General features: G+C 50.7%; 2 protein-coding genes across 4 annotated transcripts in view; one reads left to right on the plus strand and one right to left on the minus strand.

Annotated features, from left to right (window-relative positions):
• Positions 1-6,067, minus strand: part of HEXD (hexosaminidase D) — a 17,023-nt gene extending 10,956 nt beyond the window's left edge. For 2 of the 3 annotated variants that reach the window (XM_052657287.1, XM_052657286.1), the window contains exons 1-4: positions 5,331-6,067; positions 4,985-5,034; positions 3,807-3,945; positions 580-689 (exon numbers count right to left, since the gene is read on the minus strand). In XM_052657287.1, the coding sequence (XP_052513247.1) occupies positions 580-689; positions 3,807-3,911 (215 nt within the window). In that variant the 5' untranslated portion in view covers positions 3,912-3,945; positions 4,985-5,034; positions 5,331-6,067. The remainder of the gene's footprint in view (positions 1-579; positions 690-3,806; positions 3,946-4,984; positions 5,035-5,330) is intronic. The other variant, XM_052657285.1, reaches the window with a different exon arrangement.
• On the plus strand, positions 5,833-20,565 carry OGFOD3 (2-oxoglutarate and iron dependent oxygenase domain containing 3). Its single transcript, XM_052657288.1, has 9 exons — positions 5,833-6,052; positions 8,414-8,631; positions 11,771-11,846; positions 12,998-13,040; positions 14,552-14,616; positions 15,545-15,601; positions 15,868-16,021; positions 18,096-18,219; positions 20,278-20,565. The coding sequence occupies exons 1-9, from the start codon at positions 5,961-5,963 to the stop codon at positions 20,412-20,414; spliced, it is 966 nt and encodes a 321-aa protein (XP_052513248.1). The 5' UTR covers positions 5,833-5,960; the 3' UTR covers positions 20,415-20,565.
• The last annotated feature ends 1,883 nt before the right edge of the window (positions 20,566-22,448 follow it).

The following is a 22,448-nucleotide window of genomic DNA, read 5'->3' on the forward strand; positions in this document are numbered from 1 at the left end:
ATGGACTGCAGCACGCTAGGCTTCCCTGACCATCACTATCTCCTAGAGCTTGCTCAAACTCTTGTCCATTGAGTCAGTGATGTCTTCCAACCACCTCATCCTCTGTTGCCCACTTCTCCTCCTGTCCTCAATCTTTCCCAGCATCAGGGCCTTTTCCAATGTATCAGCTCTTCACATCAGGTGGCAAAAGTATTGGAGCTTTAGCTTCAGTCCTTCCAATGAATATTCAGAGTTGATTTCCTTTACGATTGACTGGTTTGATCTCTTTGCAGTCCAAAGGACTCTCAAGAGTCTTCTCCAACACCACAGTTCAAAAGCATCAATTCTTTGGCACGCAGCCTTCCTCATGGTCCAACTCTCACATCTGTACATGACTACTGAAACATCCATAGCTTTGAATATATGGATGCTTACTTTCTTTTAAATGTTTCCAAATTCTCTTCAGTGAACGTGCTTTATTTTTATGATTAAAAACATGCATTTAACAATTCTTACCTCCCCTCCCCTCCCCTCCAGGTTGCTGCCCTGCACATCCCACTTTCTCTACAGAGGCATCGCCCTGCTTGGCAGCTCAGGTACCTGTACGCATGCTTGGCCCTCAGCAGCCTCAGGTGGCCCTCGTAGGGAAACATGTCTTCATACTCAATGAGGACGCCATTTGCACCCAGGGCACGGAACAGGGGGAAAATCTGGGGAGGAGACAGAAACGTCATGAAAAAAATGACTATTTGAATGGAAAACGACACACATGCAGGTCACAGGCTCATTCTTTCAGCTGATGGACACAGATTATAGCTGATCTTTGGACTGATAATTCTCCTGGAAACTTTCCACCTGAAATGTGTACTCTGTGTTATGCCTACTAAACACAAATGTAGTGACGTGTTCACTTGACACAAGGGGCAGGGTTTCTGCTTGCTATAGAATAGCAGCTGCCTGGTGGCTTAGCTGGGGAAGGAGGGCTGGGCAAGCAGGGTCAGACGGCACCTCATCTGGATGAGACCTGTAGCATGGGAGCCTCCTAGGACACAGGGAAGGGGCAGGCTGGGGCAATGGGAGCCTACAGGGCTCTGGAGGGTTAGTGGTGAGCACCTGGAAGAAGCCTAGAAGAGGGAGATGGAGGAAAGAGGTTGCCCCTCTGTGCTTACGGGGTCCCTGCCCTGGTTCTCTCCCACTTCTTTGTTCACCTTTATTTCAAGAACATGGACTCCTATCCTCCAGGACTTTTAGGGCTGTATCTACTGTACACAGCCCTGAGATCTTCTTCTAGCCTGGCATCATAGGCAGGGGTGGGGGCTCCTGCACGTATTTAGAATATAAACCCACTTCCAGACAAGGGCCACTACAGGTTTTATACAATTTGTAGCACTCTCGCTGATGTTGCTGTCAAAGTTTTCTTTCCCCAGGAATATGGGAACATTCTTAAGCATGCTGGATAGAAGGAAATCAGCTTCAGACCAGGAATTAGCGAGGATCATTTATAAAGTGGGTCACTGACAATTGACTGCAAATTATAAGAGGCTGATTGTGGAACGGAGTCAAACTAACACACAAATGAAACATAATGCTTATAGCATTTCCATATTTTCCACAGCGTTTTTGCTCCTGGTTTCCCCTGCAGCCTTTAGCCATCTGACCACTGGGTGGCCTCTTTGGCATTTCTATTGGGGCTGGTAGGGATCCTCGGTGCTCTGGGTGGCTGACAGGCTGCTAAGCTCAGCCTGAGGGAGCCACCCAGCAAACCCTTGGAAACAGGAGGAATAAGAAAATGTTGTCTGATCCTGACTCTGTCCATTAGCAGCAGCAGGGGGCTCCAGCTACACATAAACTGGGTCTTCTTTGCCTGTCTTTCACAACTATCCATTTGTCACCGTGCTTTTATCTCTTTACGTTTGACTTTTCTGCCATTGCTTTCTCAATACTGGTTCCCATGGTGTCTATTCACTTTTGTCCTTTTTCTAGTTTAGTCTCTATTTCTGTTGTTTTTTTTCTTCTTATAATTCATTCCTGAGTCTGGAGGCAATCTTTTCACTATCTACTTTTGTCTGGCTGTCGCTTTCTGTGCTTTTTAAAATATTTATTTGGCTACCGTGGGTTCTAAGAGCAGTATGGGGGATCTTCGATGCTCACTGCAGCACGCGGGGTCATTAGTTGCAGCATGTGGGCCTGGGCGTTTCTAACTCATGCTGTTCTTCCATAGCTTCTATCACTTTCTTAGTATCTCTGATCTTGTTTTGAAATATTACAGAACTGTGTCATCTGCTTTGTGGTCACATGGTGCTGGTGCGCCTTCACTGTTACTCAGATCATCGTCCTCTATTTTCTGGCAATGTTTCTGTATGGCACAACCACACTCCTTTCCTATTGCTCATTTTACAGTGAGATGTGTTTTCTTGTATTTTGGAGAGCAGGTTCTTATGTTTGGGATGGAGCTGGGCCAGCCCCGGGCTCCCTCTGCAGCTGTTACATAAAGGATTAGCAGTTATGGACTTTGTGCAGCTACTTCCATTGCACTCAGTCTTCACTTCCTCTGGATCCTGTTCCTCCAGTATTTGAAACTTCTCTCTTCTTTACCTCGATGTTACTCCCCAGTTCCAGATGGAGTCTTTTCCCAACACTGCATTCTGAGTGTGGGGTTCTGTCCTTCTGGAAGAAGTTTCTGGAAAGTATTTTGGAATGCCTTGAGGTCTTGAGCACTCATCCTCAATCTGGAGCCAGTGACATCTTATCCAGTTTCTGACTTACCTTTATTTGTTGGGCTATTTTGTGGGTTCCCTAGTCTTGAAGTCATCTGAATTCTTTTTTTTTTTAAATATTTATTTTTATTTATCTGGCTGTACTAGGTCTTAGTTGCAGCACGTGGCATCTTTGATCCTCATTGTGGCATGCAGACTCTTATCTGCATCATGCGGGATCTAGTTTCCTGACTGGGGATCGCACTTGGCCCCCTTGGATTGGGGGCTTGGAGTCTTAGCCACTGAACCACCAGGGAAGATCCTAAATTCTTTTTTATCTTTCCTCTACCATCCCCTGCCCAGCTGCTAACCCCACAGGAGTGTTGAGCTGTCTGTCCGTGGTTTGGCCCCACCCCTTGCATTTTGGCATTCACAGGGAAACCCTGATAACTTAACATTTGTTTTAGAGTACATGCTTTTCCTGTGGCTGCCATAACAAGTCATCACAAACCGGGGGGCTTGAAATAGTAAGAATGTATTCTCTCACAGATGAAGCCCAAAATCTAGGTGTCAGCAGGGCCGTGCTCCCTCCCAGGCTGTAAGGGGCAGCCTCCCTGTCTCTTCCGGATTCTGCGAGTTTCTGGCATCCTTAACCCTCCTGGGCATGCAGATGCATTGATTCTAGTCTCTGCCTCTGTCCTCCTGTCATCTTCCCTCTGTGTCTATTGTCCCCTCTCCTTATACAAACACCACTCATTGGATTAGAGCTCACCCTGTTCCCATATGACCTCATCTAATGTCAGAGACATCTGCAAAGACCCTATCTTTAAATCACAGGTCACATTAACAGGTCTGCTGGGTTAGGATTTAAATATATCTTTTTAGGAGACAAGATTTGGTTCACAACAGAGGTTGTGGGGTTTTGTCTTTTCTGTTTTTCTTTTTGCTATCCTGGTTGCTATCTGCTTTGTGAGGGGATATGGGGGAAATTCAAGATCTATGCTGCTGCCACCACGCCTCAACTCAGAACCCATGGCTGTGTTCCAAGAATGTGTCTACAGAACACTGTTCACAACTGCATAACCAAACCCGAGGCAAAGTGATTCTCTAAAGAAGAAAGGGAGCTCTTACCTCCGAGAGGTAGCAGACCTTTGGCGGGGCTCCTTTCAGGTCCAGATGAACTAGTCGCATCTTAAATGGTGAAGAACCTGACATCTCACTATTTTTTGAGGTCATATAACTAAAAAATCTCTTTTCTGGGCACTTCTTCCTAGTGAAGAAATTAATGGTTATGTCCTTCCAATGTCTGTTTCAATCCTGCTATGAACTAGGAGGAAACTCATTTCACCAACATGAAATGTATCAAGATGTCTGTCTCCACGTTCAAATACAAGGACCCTTGTCATACAGCACTGGTTTCCTTATAAGATGGCTATAATCTACAATAATATAAATGACTGCAAAATAATTTCCTGTTTTAAAGACTGTCTTATCCTATATACACTATGCCAGTGAAAACAGGCAAATATCTCTTAAACATTTTTCAGGCCCCACAATATGATGCTTCTGTAGAAAACTGATCCTCAATTTTATTCTACTTTAAACAGTATTAAAAATAATTTGCATTTTTAGAGTTTGAGTCAGCTTGGTTGCAGGGAGAGAGAAACTGTAAAAATTTATCCTAGGTCAGAGAAAACTGTCTAGGATTTAAAATAGGCCATTGATAATTTAAAAACAAGTAACTCACAAGTTTATCAGTGCTGACTAGTTTATGTTAAACTAGAGGAGGTATCTGGATGAAGCATAAAACACAGAATTAGGAAAAGGAAAGAAAATCTCTGTATATTGGTCATATATTCAGCTCTACAATTCAAACTACTCATTCTGTGCAAGGATTCATAAATCCCTGACCTTAGGGACTTTATAATATAGCAGAGAAAATAACATAATGCACATAGAAATCAATCAGTTTGATTGAAAAAATAAATTATATTCAAAACAATCTCAATGACAAAGTTCTTAAGGCAATTACCTAAATTGCTATCTGAGAAGTGGATGAGTTAAGACAAAGCATTTTGAAAAACTGAAATGTTTCAAAGCTAAGTTGCTTTACATTTTGAAAATAAAAAAGAAAACTCTAACAACCCCCTCCCCCACTATAACCCAAATGTATTTTCCAGAGAATAGAGTTAAAAGAAAAATTTTTGAGCTGAGAAGTCTGTATTAGTCCTAGGTGTGCTTCCTTGTGTTTAGAGAGAAATCTTAACTATTCTATAGCCCTACAGCAGGAATGAACACCGACATCTTACCTGATTCAGACACATTCAGAGTTGTTTACCAAAGTAAGTTGCTGCAAAATCTAAATGGAAAGGATACAGAGAAGTCAGTATTCCCTCTTGCAAGTGTGTAGTTCTTTGATTCCCTCCTGCACGAGGTCTATATATATATGATTATTTCAGACTTGGGCCAATTGTCACTATTGTTATCAGACAACCTGGTAGGTAGATCTGCAATTGTCCCAGTCTCTTGGGCTTCTAGGTAAGTTGCCAGGCGATGGCATCTGATTTCCCCAGTCTGGGGACTGTTGGGCAGATCACTTTTCTTATTCAATGAGTCCAGATTTTTTTCCCCCCTCTGTATCAATGAATTACTCACCTTCATCAGACTTAATCCTTATGAATGAATCTCACTGCTAATTCCACTCATTCAGAATCTTAGGTATCTTGACAGGACTGGTTAAGATCTTACTTCTTGCCCACTGGACGGGAAATTGAATGTTGTAAACTAAACAGCAGGCCTCACAGATACAAAGCACCAACAGGACCCAGTGCCCTCAGGTGTGGCATGGGCCCAGAGAGAGGAGCGTTGGAAATCCCACAGGAGAGGGTGCGGAGACCCTGGGAGGAGGGCTTCGACACCGCGGGGAGGAGGATTCCAGACTCTAGGAGGAGTTGGAGACCCCGGTAGAGCACGCACGGCGGGGCAAGGACACGCTTCAGTAGAAGGTTCGGAGGCTTGTCAGGTTCCGCGGAGGTCAGGGGAGGCGGGGTACGGCCAAGGCAGGTGCGCCACGGGGAGCAAGCCAGGTCCGCGCTCGGGTCCCCGCCCTGCCCCGCTCGGCGCTCGACCTCCGATTGCTCAGGCCTGGTCACCAGCCCGGAGGTTGAAGGCTGAGGGTGTCGCTTCGCGTGCCCGGCTGCGCCGGCCTCGCGCTACCTCTCGCAGCGCTCGTCCCGGGCTTGTGGCGGCTCCCGCATTCGGCCTAGCTTCGCGGCAGCGTGGCTAATGGCACCTCAGCGGAGGGGTGCTCCCAAGGCCCCGGAGGGCAGCGGGGTGGCGGAGCGCCGCGGGGTGGCGGAGCGCCGGCGCCAGAGCAGGTACCAGATAGCGCCGGGAACGCGCAAACGGTGGGATGGGCGGGGCCTGGCCGAGGGGCGGGGCCTAACAGGGGCGTGGCGTGGTGTGGCTGTGGGCATGGCCCGGTCAGAAAAAGGTGGGTCTGGTGCAGGCAGGGCCTTTCCCGGAAAGGCACTGCAGTGTGGGTGTGGCCTGGCCGCGAGGGGCCTCGTTTGTGGTTGGGCGAATCGGGCGCCTAGAGGGGCGTGGTCGTCTGGAGGGCGTAGCCTGCAGAATCCCTCCCGGACCGCGCAGGAAGGGGTTGGGCGGGGTTGGGCGGAGCTGCCGGTCGGGAAACCCTTGACCTCCGCCGCAGTGTGTACCGAGGGCTTTGTACCGAGAGCTTTGTGCCGAGACTACACACGGGGACTGGGACTCAGAGGTCCCCATCGTCTGGTCTCCGTGTGCTTGTTTCAGGGCTGTGCACGATATGGTTCTCCGGTGGGGGACCCGATGAATGAATAAATGATCTCATCAGGTAGCCTTCGAGGGGATTCTGCCTAAAGCTTTCAGAGCCGGAGTGTATCCACTTCAGTATAAATTACTTTCTCGTCGTGCTTGCCCCATGGGCCATGGACCTTGCTTCAAATCCACTTCTGTTTTGGCAAGATTCTCAGTGTGCATTTGGGCCAGCTTACCCTGAACTGGGGTGCTTATTTTGAGGATACCTCAGGGAAGTATTGCTTCCAAATCTGGGCCAGGAGGCTGTGTTTTCCCCTCTTGTCTCTACCTCCCTCTCTGTCCCTTTCTGTCTCAGCACCCGGGGTGTCCCAGGCGAAGGTGTCAACAGCTTTGTGCCCACAGTAGGATTTCAGCCCCTGCTACTGAGGTGGGCTGGCAGTCTCCCTGCCCTATTGGGGAAGAGAAATTTTGGCCCCACTGGAGTTAGGGGCCCACCTTTGTCTAGTTAGAGGAGACCAGGTGGGCTAGAGGCTAGACAGCAGTTCTAGGGGTGAGGATGGGGGTCTTTGTGACCTGGGTATCTATGCTCCCTGTTTAAAATGAGCATGTATCCACCCAATATGGTCTGACTCAGCTGTGCCCACCTTGAGACTTAATCGGAATTTGTGTGTTAGAAAGTAAAAGTGTGAAAGTGTTAGTCGCTCAGTCATCTCCGACTCTTTCCAACCCCGTGTACTGTACCCTCCAGGCTTTTCTGTCCATGGAATTCACCAGGCAAGAACACTGGAGTGGGTAGCCATCCCTTCTCCAGGGGATCTTCCCAACCCAGGGATCAAACCCTGGTCTCCTCCATTGCAGGCGGATTCTTTGCCCTCTGAGCCAGCAGGAAAGCCTGTGTGATTTTATATATATAGCAATTTGAAATGTGAAGGGACATATAAAAATAGAAGGCAAACTCCCTGCTTTTCAGGAATTAATCATATACTTGAAGACACGAGGTGCACCTCCTGGAAGAATGTCTGGATCGCTTTTCTTAGTTCTGCCAGTCCTTCAAGCCCTACACATTTTTCTCAAGAGTACACGACTGCTCAGTTACACATATGAGAAAACACATACACATGTACACAGACACATGTGAGTGGGTATACACCATCCAGACACATAGATACACATGTGCACACACACACACACACACACACACACACACGCCTGCAAATTCTGCATAGGCAGTGTGAATCCCAGTGGTACAGAAAGTGTCTTAGTGTTGAATCATTTCTGTTGTGCTTGCATTCCCTTCCTGGCTGGCTGGTGGTTTCAGTGAAATGAGTTTGGTTCATGTTTACCTTAGTTCACCCTGGTAGCTCAGCTGGTAAAGAATCCGCCTGCAATGTGGGAGACTTGCATTCGATCCCTGTGTTGGGAAAATCCCCTGGAGAAGGGAAAGGCTACTCCAGTATTGTGGCCTGGAGAATTCCACGGACTGTATAGTCCATGGGGTCGAAAGAGATGGACATGACTGAGCGACTTTCACTACCTTAGTTCACTTTGTGTGTGAGTGTGTACCCTAGGGCCAATGCATGGGGTTGTGTCAGTCATTTTTGGATGCAGGCAATGTGACTGATGTCACAGGCTCTGTCAGGATCTCCCAGATGGTTCTCCATGGACATGGCCAGGCTGGGAGGGACCGCGACTGGCAGTTCGTCTTGTCCTCAGGGGCATAGTCAGCCCTGTCTGGTCATATGGGGCGAGGGGCATATTCCCCACCATGTTCTCGTATGCTGGCAAGTGCCTCTGGATTGATGGAGAGTAGCTCCGATGATGACCAGTGTGGGAACCGTTTGAGGCTGTAACTAAGTGTGGGTGGGTCTCTGGTCATTGTGGTCTGCGTTTTCAGCACACGCAGCTGCCTTCGGGTGACCACAGCTGTTTTCTGTTCTCAGCACCAAGAGTGTCCGGGTGCCTCGGGATGTGCGCAAGAAGTGGTTGAGAGTCGCTGTCCTGGGGTCCTGCACTGCGCTCGCCGCCTGCCTGTTCTGGGGCAGCCTGGGGGGTGATGACGGCATCACTGAGGTCCTGGCTCACCGCAGTGAGATCCTGCCAGGCAGGTTCATCGAGGTGCCCTGCTCTGAAGATTATGACAGTCACCGAAGATTTGAAGGTACGCAGTGCCAAGGTGATTCAGGAAAGAGCAGCATGTTAACATGGAATTCAGTGTGTTCAAAATGTGTCTGGTTTTGCTTTGATGAATTGGTGGGAATCGGTTTGAAAGTAGTGTGGCGGGGGGCAGGTGGCCTTCCTCCCCACCGCCGCCCCGCCTCTACGTTGGTTAGCTCACACCTGTTGTGGAGAGTGTGAGTCTTTCAGGCCCCACCTGTGCAGGGGCAGGCCCAGGCTTCACTGCCCAGGCTATAGCCATTGTTTTACTGAGGTGCCCCCCACCTCAGTGTGGATTCCATGTGGTGGAAGAGGTGGTTTGCCTGGAAGGATGTAACAGAATTGGGGAGATATCAATGAGCAAGTTGAACAGAGAAAAGGCATTTTCTTTCAGTCTTAGGGGATTGTTACATCAGAAAATGTTGCAGCAGGAAACGTGATACCAGAGTCCATTCCCCCATGGCGTTTGTCTCATCCTGGCACCTGCCTGCTCTGTGGAGGGCAGTCGTTTTAAAAGCCTAGCCAGAGTGACTGGGTCTTAGAGACAGAGTTTAATTCATTTTTCTATTCAGAGCAATGCTTTGAACTTGAACCAAGAAAAAGATTACTGAGTCCTTCCACCAAGGGGCACTGTTGTGATATGCACAAGTTGGGTTAAAGTGAAGGGAGGTGTGTGGGCTCCTTGGCAGAAATGGACATGCCGAGGAACTGAGGTTCCCTTTCCCCTCGGGGGTCAGGAGTGGACAGGTTCTCTTGTGGGCATGCTCTCTCTGTCTTGGTGAGCTTTTTCCCTATAAAGTCCCAGCTTTTGACAAAGTATATTTTTCCTGTGCTAAGTCGCTTCAGCTGTGTCCGACTGTTTGTGACCCTGTGGACTGTAGGCCCAGCAGGCTCCTCTGTCCATGGGATTCTCCAGGCAAGAATACTGGAGTGGGTTGCCATACCTTCCTCCAGGGCATCTTTCCTACCCGGGAATCGAACCTGTGTCTCCTGCGGCTCCTGCATTGCAGGCGGATTCTTTACTACTGAGCCATTATTTTTCCTACCCCTTTAATAATTTATCAACATTAAAAACAGTTGGAATGAGGCAGAAGAGGAGTTGGTGTAGATGGAGATGGGATTTCAGTTGGGAAGGTGAGAAAGTTCGGGAGATGATGGTGCTGATGGTCACACAACGATGTGAATGTAGTTAAGGCCCCTGAACTGGCTAAAGTGGTAACTTTGGGGTTTTATATATATTTTACCAGAAACACAGCATCAGAGTCTCTGGACTCCCCCTGTCTCACCCTTCTCCCCTCCCATAGCTGACAGGGGCTCTGCCTGCCCCTGACTTGTGTGTCTGGGAGGCACACCTGCGAGCTTGTGTCCTGTGCACTTGTGTACATGCACGGACATCACCGACCACTCGCAACTCACTTTCTCGCCCAAAGGATACTCTTAACGCTCACTCATATTCAGCATGTTGTGTCCTGCTGGATTTTAAGATTTCAAGATTGATGGGGTTTGAGTTCTCTCTAATTGCCCGGTAGCTGGAGACCATAACCTGTATGGTATAGAACCGACTTTCCTGTTGGGCTAATATGCTTTTGTTAATGTTGCATGTATACCTGAAAAAATGTCTGTCTTTGAATGGTTGTTGTGAAGCTCTGAGTGGCTCCTTAGTCTACACTCCTCTGGGCAAACTGTCTTCTTGGACATCTTGTCTTGTTCAGCTATCGGGAGCTGCGAGGCGGGGTCTCCACCTCAATGGTGGGTCTGGTGGCTGCCTCACGTGTTTGAATGGATGTCACTTGGTGCTTCTGTTGCCCCTGCATCTTCTGGTGAATCATTCCTATTACCAATCTCTTCCCCTCTCATCATTCTTTTGTCTTTAAATGTATTTGTTTGTATGCTATCACTCCCTAGGCTGCTGTTTGGTGATCGTCGTTTTTGCCTTTATCGTCGACCTTTAGGAAGTAACCCTTACAAAAAGCAGTTTTGTGTTTTAATATAACACAGATCTTGTATCAGTAGGGTTATATTTAGCTCCATGGAACTGAGGCACCCCTTCCCTAATGACCCCCAAGTAGACGTTTATCCACCCAGAGAAAGTCACCCCAGGTCAGCCTGGCTCCCTGTGAGCCCTTTGCACTGAGCCCCCAGCTCTCCCACTCAGCGTGCGGTTTATGCGGTCCCAGGACACCTCCAGGCACGTTCCAGGCAGGAAGAGGGGAAGGAGGATGAAAGCTAAAGGTCAGCCAGCCCAGCGTGTCCTGAGAGTGTTCCATAGGCCACATATCCTGTGGTCCACCCAGCTCGAGACAGCCAGCCTGCCCTTTGCGCCAAGACACAAGGCACCTGCTGAGCTCGTCCATCTCTGGTGCTCTGCCTCATCCTGGGCCCATCCATCTGACCCTGGCCCTGGCCACCATGACCCTGGCCACCATGACCCTGGCCACTTTATCTCTGGGGCTGTCGTGCTGACCCTGGCTGTGTCCCTCCTGGCCCTGATCCTGTCCACCCTGGCCCTGATCCCACTTTGCCTCTTTCACCCCAACCATGGCCCCATCCACCCAACCCTGACTACTTTCACCCCAACTCTGGCTCCATCCCCATCCAAGCTCCCTCTAAGCAGCTCAGTCCTGGCTGCAGGACAGAGGGAGGCAGGGGGGAGTGGGTGGGGAGCACCTTGGAGCAGCTCTGCAAAAGGATGGCAGGTACAATTGCAGGCACAGCTTTGGTCATCCGGGAGGGACTTGCCAACAGGTCTGGATCTGTGGTCAGGTCAGTGATTTGTGGTCAAGTTCAAGAATGTCGTGGATGCCTCCTCTGGGCAGAGTGCCTGGTGCTTCCAGAGTGGCCTGCCTGGCGTGGGGCTGCCAGGAACCCAGTGAAATTTGTATGGGAAATTTCACAGTGAAGTTTGACATAGGTGACGTGCATGTACTGGAAAGTCACCATTGCTTATCTGAAATTCACTCTGACCATGTGGCCTGTAATTTCCAAACCTGGTCCCCTAATCCTGTGAAAGGCAAGGCCCCATCCCACAAAATTCCGTTGTCCCTGAGAAGGGGGGCCCACATGTGAGTCCTTGACAACAGCATGCCACTCTGTTGTCGGGGTTCAGTGGGGGCTGTGTGTCATCCTGACTTGACTCTTTCTAGGCTGCTCCCCGAGGAAGTGTGGCCGGGGCATCAGCGATGCCGTCATCACCAGGGACGAAGCCCGAAGGATTCGTAGGTACACGCATCTCTGAGCTTCTGTCCTGAACAAATGGGAGGGTGAGGCTGGGGTGGGGAGCAGAGAATTACTACTAAAAGGATGATTTCAAGAGATTCATTTAGAATTCCCTAAGAATTCCCTTGCATACTTCCCAGGCCAAGATGGGGTTTTCTGATTTCCAGGAGGAAAGGCTGTTGCCCTCAGTGATGTGGTTGCTGATGGAACCTTCTGGAGGCCCAGGCCCTCTCCAGGGGCAGCAGGGGAGGTGGGTGGGGGATGCTCTGTTTTGGTCTGTTGGGGAGGTGGGGGGGATGCTCTCCCATCAGCCATTGAGGGGCCCAATGGACACTTGTGTAGAGACAGTGGGTTTACCCAGTGGCCCCAGGCAGTTGCTAGACAATATTTCAGTCTCCTCTCCAAAACTGATTGGGATTAGCCCTCCCACCAGCTCTCCATAACTCATGACCGGGCAGGAGGTCTTACTTATAAGTAGTTGGCATTGGATTCTTCTTTGTCTTTTAGAAGCAGATCTTGATGCTTTGAGTTTTCCAACATGGAGTTCAGACACAGGCATGTGCCTAGTGGAGCAGTGTCTGGTCTGTGTGTTGAGCTGAGTCCCAAGCGGAGACTCTCCTGCTGTTTCTAGACAACCTTGTAGGGGCCAGTTGGGTGGGGGGGGCAGTCACTGGTGTGAGGGCTGGATCCAGCCCCTAATCAGTTTCCGGGGTGGCCATGAAGCATCTGTCAGAGGCACCAGAAGCCCCTGCGTCTTCACTGACATGGGTGGTCCTGTGAGGTCCAGCCCAGGGTACCACATGGCCTCTGCCTCCTGAGCTGGTGATCACAAAGTCTGCCTTCAGCCTGTGATGACAGGAGAGAGACTTTCCAGCCCAGAGCAACCCATTCAACTCAGCACCAGGTCTCTGAACTAAAGATGGAAAATAAGGCCACTTGTCCCCAAACTGTGTCATAGGATGTTAATGAGATGGTGACAAAATACTCACGTTTATTTACTCAACTTGAGAGTCGAGTCCTTTGGTCTAAACATGTGATTCTGTCATAAACATTAAGCAATCCGTCAACATTGTGTTAGCTGTGATTGGTATGTGTCTAGAGGTATCATAGATGGTGCTGTTAACTGAATTCTGACTTAAGATCTTCCCCTACAGCATAGCCGAGAAGGGGTTGTCCCTGGGAGGATCCGATGGAGGGGTGAGTTGTCTGTCGTTCCTGCTTCAGTTTTCTTCTTACCCCTTTGGCTCTGCTCTCCCTCCGAGGGGAAATGAAGGTATAGGATGTTCAGGCCCCCACAGATGCAGTGTACGGACTGTTGTCCACTGAGTGAGACTGAAGGGGGTCTAGCAGTGGCCCCTGAAAAATGCATCCACCCAGAACTGTGATGGGACCTTATCTGGGAAAAGGGTATTTTGCAGATGTCATTAAGTTAAGGGTCTCAAGATGAGATCATCCTGGATTATCAAGGTAGCCCTAGATCCAATGACAAGAGTCCTTGTAAGAGGAAGGCAGAGGGAGGTTTGAGACTGAAGAAGAGGCCGTGTGAAGATGTAACAGAGTGGAGTGATTTGCCCCAAACCAAGCAACCCCTGGTGCCACCAGAAGCCCAAAGATTCAAGGAAGGATTCTCCCCTGGTGCCTTCGGAAGGAGTGGGACCCTGCTGACACCTTGATCTCAGCCTTATGGTCTCCAGACCTTGAGACAATGAATTCCTGCTGTTTTAAGCCTGCCATTTACAGCAACCACAGGGAACTCAGACAGGCCAGTGCAGCTCTGTAACTCATCCGCTTCCTGGGTAGTCTTGAGAGTCCATGTGTGTGAGCACCCTACGTTGGAGTTCTCATGTGGTCCCAGTGGGGTTCTTTTCACCCAGTGTGTGGGTCCTGGGGGAATATCTGCTCTCCTCTGGATAGTTCAGTCATTATCTCTATGACTCTTGTTCTGCAGACTCTTTCCTTTTGAGTTCTGAAAATTACGCTTCTCCTTTTATTTTTATTCAGTTCAAGGGGAATATTTATTAAAATCTATTCGTGTGTGGACTCATCTTTTACTCTCTGCTCAGCATTTACGTGAAAAGTTGTCTTGCAGTGAATCATCCAGGTTTGATATCTTTAAGGGCAGTTAATGTTTTTTAAGCCCAGATTGTGTTCAAACAACCCCCCTGGGATGGTCATTGCATCAGTTAGAAAAGATGCCCAAACAGGGTAGATGCCCAAACAGGTGGTCCGTGCTCATGCCCCCTCCCCTCTTTTAAGACACGGAGAAGGCCTTCTGGAGGTAGGATGGGCAGGGGTCGGAAACACTGGTGGTTCATTAAAGAGTGATGACCCAGCAGTTCCGCTCCTGGGCATTTACCCAGGAGAACGAGAGCATCTCCCAAGATAAAAATGTTGTCCGCCAGTGTCAGAGCTGCCTTATTTGCAACACCCCTGAACTGGGAGTAGCCCACGTGTCCGTCTCCAGGTGAGTTAGTCACAGGGAGGTGATACTCAGTGAAAGGAGCCAGGCTGAAAGCGAGTGTACCTGCATGACTCCCGGGCCTCCTGTTCTAGAAACTAACCAGCACCTCACACACCTTTGTCCAAATGTCTTGAAACCCAGCCTGTGTGCATTGTCGCCCTGACCTGTGTGTGCAAGGATATGTCTCGGGAATTTGTGTTTAACGTTGCTGGCAGCCCTCACGCTACTCTGCCAACATCTTTTCCAGGCGTCCATCCTGGACCTGCACTCAGGGGCCTTGTCTGTTGGGAAGCACTTTGTGAACCTGTACAGGTGAGAACCTAGGGTGAGAGGGTCTGCCCGTTTTTTATGCGGGGACACCTGAGTGAGGGTTGTGTGTATGGATCAGAAGGGCTTCAAGTCTTGGGGAAAACCTCAACATTTGCCATCAGGCTGTGGCCAAGTGAGGACTGGGAGATTAAGCTCTTCCAAGGGGCTGGGTACTCACTCACCTTGCTTTAGGAAACAGTCTAGTCTGGAAGGGGCCGAGGAATAGGGTTGGAGGGAGAGGTGAGCGGCAGGCCATGCTCCTAAGAGCTGCCTCCTGAGGGCCAGGAGAAGCAAGAGATCTCCCAGCCTTAATAAATGTCACCCCACCTGGTGGCTCAGATGGTAAAGAATCTGCCTGGAATGCAGGAGACCTGGGTTCAATCCCTGGGTTGGGAAGATCCCCTGGAGAAAGGAATGGCTCCTCACTCCAGTATTCTTGCCTGGAGAATCTCATGGACAGAGGAGCCTGATGGGCTACAGTCCATGGGGTTACTAAGCGCCGGACATAACTGAGAAACTAAGTTTCACCTGCCAGGTACCGCCCTCCCACTCTCCTCCCTTTTCTCACATGGTTATTGTAGAAAGAGCAGCTGCAAGATAAGAAGGACCAGCTGATTCTCAAGGACTTGCTGGTTAACTGGAGGAAAGACTGAATTTAAAGGAAATGTGTTAGTCACTCAGTCATGTCTGACTCTTTGCAACCCCATGGACCGTAACCAGGCTCCTCTGTCCATTGATTTCTCCAGGCCAAGAATACCGGAGTGGGTAGCCATTCTCTTCTCCAGGGGATCTTCCAACCCAGGGATTGAACCTGAGTCTCCTGCTTGGCAGGCAGATTCTTTACCATCTGAGCCACCAGGGAAGACCCAAAGGAAATAAGGAAACAGTAATAAAATGTCTCATTTGTTAATACTCATTATTCTTTTCACAGATACTTTGGGGATAAAATACAAACTATCTTCTCAGAAGAGGACTTCCAGTTGTACCGGTGAGGGAAGGAGCGCCCGGGTCAGAGCTGGGGAAGGTAGTGGGGGGATGGGAGTGCTGGGGTGAGTCCTGCACAGAACTGGCACTCGGGTTTCTGGTTTTGCACGTGATACCCTGTCACATGTGTGTGAACCCACGTGTGTATCTGCTCACCTTTCCTCCTCCTCCAGTTCACGTCTTTTTGTGGTATAGTTTGATATGGGTCCCATGGACCTGCGGAGAATCCTCTTCCAGCTGCTCTGAGTGACACATGTGTCCTCTCGGCAGGGACGTGCGGCAGAAGGTCCAGCTGGCGATCGCCCAGGCGTTTGGCATCAGTGCGTCTTCGCTGCACCTGACAAAGCCCACCTTCTTTTCCCGGATCAACAGCACGGAGGCCCGGACGGCTCATGACGAATACTGGCACGCCCACGTGGACAAGGTGAGCGCAGCCGGGGCTTGTCCACTGAAGTGCTGTCTGTTCACGTAGTTGGGGTTTCAGATGTTTCCCCTCTGGTGATGCTGTCAAGGAAATAAGACTTGTTTCTCGTGTGGTGAGGTGAGAGAACCTGGTGAAACGCGTGTTCGGAACAGGGAGGGCCTGGTGGGGCCCATCCTCTGCTACTTGTTCCCAGATGCAGAGCTGTCTTTGCCTGAGCCGTGAGCCTCATCAAATGTCACCTCACCCGGCCTTGATTCAGCCTCTCTGTTGGGTGGTCTCCCCTCGGACATGTGTCCCCCCCTGCCCAGGAGGCCCCCTTTTCCCCCTTTTTGTAGCGGGGAGATCTCCTGACCACTCTGGATTCTGTGGATTCCTCTTCTTTGATCTCCTGTTGTTCCCTAGACACGGTGACACCTAATCTATCAATGGTCTTCACCAGCCACAACTGAAGCCCCCTCCCGCCTGCCCCTCAGCCCCACCCTGACCTGCTCGGCCAGCACGCCCAGCATGGCTCCAGGGGAGAGTTGGCCACAGAAACATCTGAGGGCTGTTGGCGGTCACCCCAGCTGTGAGTGCGCTCAGGTGACCCAGATAATCTCTCCATTGCTTGATGCTGGAACAAAGGAAATGAAGTGAAAAATAAGCTGAGGGTTTGGGCAGAAGCTCGCAGATTGGGCTTCTGCCTGAAATTCGGTCAGATATTGGTGTGTTTATTTAATCTCGACTGTCTGAGCTTGACGGAGGAAGGAGCACTTCCCTGTGGTTAGTGAGACTGAGGCACCCAGTATTTAATTAAGCTGCTTCACTTAAAAAGTGAAGCAGCTGTATGTGGCCAGTGGCTCATCTGAGCCAGTGTAGCTCAGGGGGTTCGAGGGGACTCAGGCTGGAAGTTTGGGCATCACCCCAGGTGCTCCCATGGGCTTATGATTGATCACTGGGTTCAAACTCATCCATTCATGATTAAGCTTCCTGATCACTCTCACCTCACAGGTTTAGCAGCCATTGTCTCATTGAATAATCATTCTGTAGATGCATTATTTCATTAGGGAACCAGGGCTGAGACCTTCAGTGTAAGATCATCGTAGACATTGCAGAGGGGAAAACAAGGTTCTAAGGGGTTGAGGGCAAAGACAGCATGTGCGGAGGACAGACAGGTTCATGCAGCAAATGGGGAAGGGAGTTTGGGATGGAGTCTGGGAGAATTTCCCTGAGTGAAGAAAGAGCAACCCTCCGTATAGTGGGAAGGGTGGGTTTAGGAGAGACAACACTGAAGGTAGCCTGGTTCCTTGATCCCCTTTGAAGGAAGAAAGATAAGGAAGATATTCAGGCAGAGAAAGCAAGTCAATAGTGATGAGCACAGTGGCCTCAGACGTGTTAGAGCTAGGAGGTCTTGTGACAGGGTCTACAGGACCCGGGTGGTTGTCATAGCCAAGGGGTCACTCATGCATGGATGTGGCAAAAAGATGTCCTCCCATGAGGGGACTCCAGGGGTGAAGCATCTGCTCCTGGCTGTGAAGCTCTCCAGCCTCTGACTCAGGACAGCTCAGGCCCCACCAGCCTCTGCCATCCCTGCCACCTGCCGGAACCTGCCTCCTCCCCAGGCCACTGTGCTCACATGAGTTTGGGCTGGTTCCTTTGCCGTGTCTGAGCTGAGTGGGTAGGAGAGGGTGAGGCTACTGGGCACCCCTCATCCTGGTCTCTTTTAGGTTCTGTGCAGCTCAGTGGATGCGAGGTTCACTGCTGAAGCAACTCAAGGGCACTGCCCTGAGCTGTTCTCAGGTTTAAGTCACTCTGATATTTGATTGGTGCCCTGATACCAGATAAGGAGCCCCACGTGGGGTCTCGGTGGGGAACGTGGAGGGAGCCCAGGTCTGTGTAGAAAGTCCAGCTCTGCAGACAGTGCGGAACTGAATTCACCAGAAGGTGACAAGGCCTTGGTCACCTTGGCAGGCTGGTGCTCAGCAGAGGGTTTTCTGCCATTGGGAGGGCAGTGTGAGGCCTGGGTTCTGTCCTTCCCTGAGAACCAAGCCCTCCCACAAGCAGATGGTGACATACCCTCATGCTTTTCCCACAGGTGACCTATGGTTCCTTTGACTACACGTCGCTGCTATACCTTTCCGACTACCTGGACGACTTCGGTGGGGGGCGGTTTGTGTTCATGGAGGAGGGGGCCAACAAGACGGTGGAGCCGAGAGCAGGTAGGACTCACAGGTGGACTCTGGGGTGCTTGACTGTGGCCTTCCCTGGGATGCGGAGTATACAGTTGGTTATTTCCTGGGAAAACTAACAGGGAAATACGCCAAGTGTTTTCCCACCTCTTCACTTTCCAGCCTCCTCCATTCCCTCCTGTGCATCCAGGTTCCAACAGGTACATTCCTCTTCTGCCTCAGCACTTCACGGTGTGCTGGCCTTCTGGTGATGATTTTCTGAAAATATTCTTATTTCAGCTTTTTTCTAAAGGATATTTTCACTGGAGGTGAAATCCTGGATTGGTGGGTTTTTTCCTTTTTGAAAAAACCATCTTCCTTTTCCTCTGGCTCCCTTGTTGCCCTCACCACTGTCCCTTCCCTGTAGTAGCTGCCTCTTTGCTCCCCGCACCTGCAAGCTGCTCTCTAGTCTCTGGCTTCATCAGTTTGACTATGATGTTCCTCAGTGTGAATTTGTATTTATCCCACTTGAAGTATTTATCCTGACAAGCTTATTGGGTTAAAAGTCAAAGTTCTCATCACAGTAGGGAAAGTGTTGGTCATTATTTCTTCAAATCACCTCTTCCTGCACCAATATGAGCTTCTCTTCCCTCCAAAGGTCCAACCTGAGGGGTGGATGGTTTCCTGTTGTCCCACAGGCCATGAGGATATTGACTTTTCCTCAGTCTTTTCTTCTCTGTTCTTTGGTGCCTCTGTTTGCAAAGTGTGAAAGAAAGAAACACTGGGGGCCCCTAGAGACCCCCAACTCTTGCTGCAAGCCAGTGATATTTGATAACCGTGTGTGCAGGGTTAGAGGTGCACAAATGGCGTGGATGGGCAAGGAGGCCATTGAGCCCACTGTGCAGACTGGCCTGGCTGCTGGTCTGATGTCTCAGGTGTGATTGAAACTAGAGAAACCAAGGACAAAACGCCTTTAACAACTTGGGCCTCAGGAAGTGGTGTGACTGCAGATTGCTCTGGGAAAGAGTGTTTCCTTTAGGTCAGGGGCAGCCTGGCTGGTCCAGAGGAGGGTCTGAGCTCTGGTGTCCCCAGGCCCCACGCAGAGGTTTCTGTGTGTTACATGTTTTCTTTTGTTCTGCTGTTTTCAGGCAGAGCACAGTTCTTTTGTTTACAACCAGAAAACAGTGGACTCTGAGGTAGACTTTTCTCCTCTTTTCAGAGATTTAGCAGTTAAGTTCCTGGCGGTGACCTTTGAAGAGAAATGAAGTTGTCATGGAAAAAATTTTTTTAATTAATTAATTTGCTTGTTTATTTGGCTGCATCTGGTCTTAGTGGTGGCATGTGGGATGTTTCATTGCGGCCTGCAGGCTTAGTTTCAGGTGGGATCTTAGTTCCCTTACCAGGGATTGAACCCATGTCCCCTGCATTGCAGGGTGGATTTCTAACCACTGGATCACCAGGGAAGCCCCTGTCATGGGACATTTGGTGCTGGGCCATGTGGTAGGAACATGGCATCTGTGGGATCCCAGGCTCCTCCCTAATGATTCCATTAGGGTCAACTCCATTTGTCCTAAAAAAAAAGTCTACAGTGGTGTATGTGAGGCCAGGTAAATATTGGAGCACATAGACACTGGGTTCTCTGAACAGATGGCTGGAGGACCTGCCCACTCCAGGACCTTCAGAAGCCCCCTCCTGTGTCCTGTCTTTAGCTGCCCTGGGAGGGAGCTATAGGTGCTCGGTGTTGGCCTTGACCTGTTTTTTCTAATTCTCTGTTAAAACATTGTCATCACCCTCCAGCGTTTGGTTTTGTTCCATGTGTGATTAGAAATAAGATCCTCAGGTGAGCCTGGGGAGGTCACATGGCTGGTAGGGGCGCCTGGGGTGGGTGGCAGGGCCTCACTGCAATTCTAGGCTGACCCACAGAGAGGCTGTGCCCAGGACTGGGGCGTCCTTCATCCCGCAGGTTTGACTCCAAGCTCCGCCTTCCTGCATCAGTGGTTTCTCCAGCCCACAGGTTCCTTGTGTCCCTGAGCTGGCCTGAATGCAGGTCCTCTGGGGCCCAGCTATGTGTGTGACCTCGAGGTCATGCTTTGTTCTCCCCTCTTGCAGGTCGGGTATCCTTCTTCACCTCCGGGTCTGAGAACCTGCATCGGGTGGAGAAGGTCCACTGGGGTACCCGCTATGCCATCACCATTGCGTTCACCTGCAACCCCGACCACGGCATCTCGGACCCAACGCTCACATAGCCCAAGGCGGCCTGCCCGGAAGCAGCCATGCTGGACATGCACCCTTCCCTCCCGCTCAACTCATTTCTACCATGTCCACTGAACAAGGTGCCTTAGGAATCATCCCGAATTTTGATTTGCTAATGTTTGATCATTTTTCAACTGTGAGTAAATGGAGGGGACCAGCTTCCCTTCACAAGGATCAGTGTTGACTGTGCTGTGCTGACGTGGGGCCTGGGAGCTGGCAGGGCAGCCACTCCCTCCTTTCTCAGGAAGGAGTCCTGTGCCCGGGGTGGAGTCCCCATTTGTCAGCAGACAGAGGGTCATTCCCTGGCCACTGGAGACCGACTCAAGTGCAGACGAAGCCAAGTAAGGCCAGCAGCCTCTGCTCGGGGAAGCAGAATCAATGGTCATGACACCTTGGAGAAGGTTCTGGGGGGCAGGCGGCTCCAGGGGCAGCAATAGTGGGGCTGGGAGGGCTGACGGTGCTGGATTCTGGGTGGAGGTGAGCATCTGATATTCTGGTAGCTCTGTGCAGAGCACCCCAATGCTGCCGGTCCCTGAGAGTCACCCTGAGACTGTGTTCATGCCAGGCTGGGTTCTGCTCCATCACCGGCCAGAGTCCCTGACACAAGCCTGGAGTGTGTTCCCAATGTGGCCATCCTCAGCTCACCTGGGACCTCCTGTCCAGCTGAGGGTCTGTCTGTACAAGTTCAGGTCTTTACAACCCCCTCCTCATCTCAGAGCCATCCATGCCTTTTACGTAAAAGTAATGGTCAGGGGAGCCAGGAATGGTAAATAGACCAGCTGTGGGGGAGGCCTAGGCAGTGCAGCCCAGGGGGAGGGTCGTGTTCATCAGTTGGCTTCTGCCAGGGTTGGGCAAGGTTTCAGGGCTGCCCCACAAAGCATCTGGCCTGGGGTTCGGGTACCTGCTGCTCCACCCTCCTTGAGAGAGCCCCAGAAATGGCTGTGGGGGCAGGACTGTCCTGGCCACCCTGACCCGGGAGGAACCACAGCACCTTCTCCTCCGCCCACCCAGTGTGGACCCTTGCCCCCTCTGTTAGAGAAGGCTGCACCCTTGGCCACCACAGCCCCACGGGTTCCCTAAGCTCTGCAGCCATCGGGCTTCTACAGGGAGGGACAGAGTTTCTGGACCCTGGGATGAGCCCTTGTGAGGCCCGTAAGGCTTCAGTGAGGGTCTGGAAGCTGGGACCCTTGGGTCTGCACCTTGGTCTGCCGGGAGTCCCTCCTGCCGGCGGGCGATGATGTGTATGTCTCAGCGCTGTGGGGCCTAGCTCTCACGTGCAGACGAAGACGTGTGCTCCCTTCTGGATCATGACGACAGGTTATGGGGTGGTGGGTCCTCCATCACCACAGAAGCCTGGATCGTGGTTCCTATTTCTAAAGGACTTTGGGCAGGTCTGGGAAGGATGAAGGCCAGGCTCCGGGTGGCAGACCGGGGTGACCTTAGGGTCACAATGCTTGGACACACTGTCTCTAGGTTGGACCAGAGGCCTCAGTCTGTGCAGGAAAAGCTATCTCCTCCCGTCTGGGTTGTCCTCTGATTTCTCCCATTTTGGCTTTTCAGAGGTTGGTTGCTCTGGTCTCAGAATGGGATGCTGTGAACTCTGATAGGAAAGCCCAGTGCGGGCCTCTTTTTGTTCTATAACTTTTGAGTTATCTGAGTGACGCTGTACCCTCAATCTGAGGATGCACAGACATCCCTGGGTGTTCCATGGCCCACATGGCCACTTGCTACATCTCAGGGCGGTGGTGGTGGGGCGGGCGTGGGTCTGATGGTTTAGTTGTGGTTGAAGTGTGTTAGAAATAACTAAGATAACTGGTTTTCATTGACAGTCTTTGCTACTTATCCTCTTCATACTCATCACAGAGGTTCTTGGACAAAGAAAGAAAGATTTGGGCGAAAACAAGAATGTCCTTCATTTAAAGAAAAAGTGTGTAAGCCCTGGAGATGTATGTGCACGTGCTGGGTGGCCCCCAGCAGTGCTCACCTGGGGCCTCGTGAACTCCTCAGTCCTGCAGGGAGGTCCTGAC

The sequence above is a fragment of the Budorcas taxicolor genome, chromosome 19, assembly GCF_023091745.1.
Source record: "Budorcas taxicolor isolate Tak-1 chromosome 19, Takin1.1, whole genome shotgun sequence".
In the NCBI taxonomy this organism is placed as follows: domain Eukaryota; kingdom Metazoa; phylum Chordata; class Mammalia; order Artiodactyla; family Bovidae; genus Budorcas; species Budorcas taxicolor.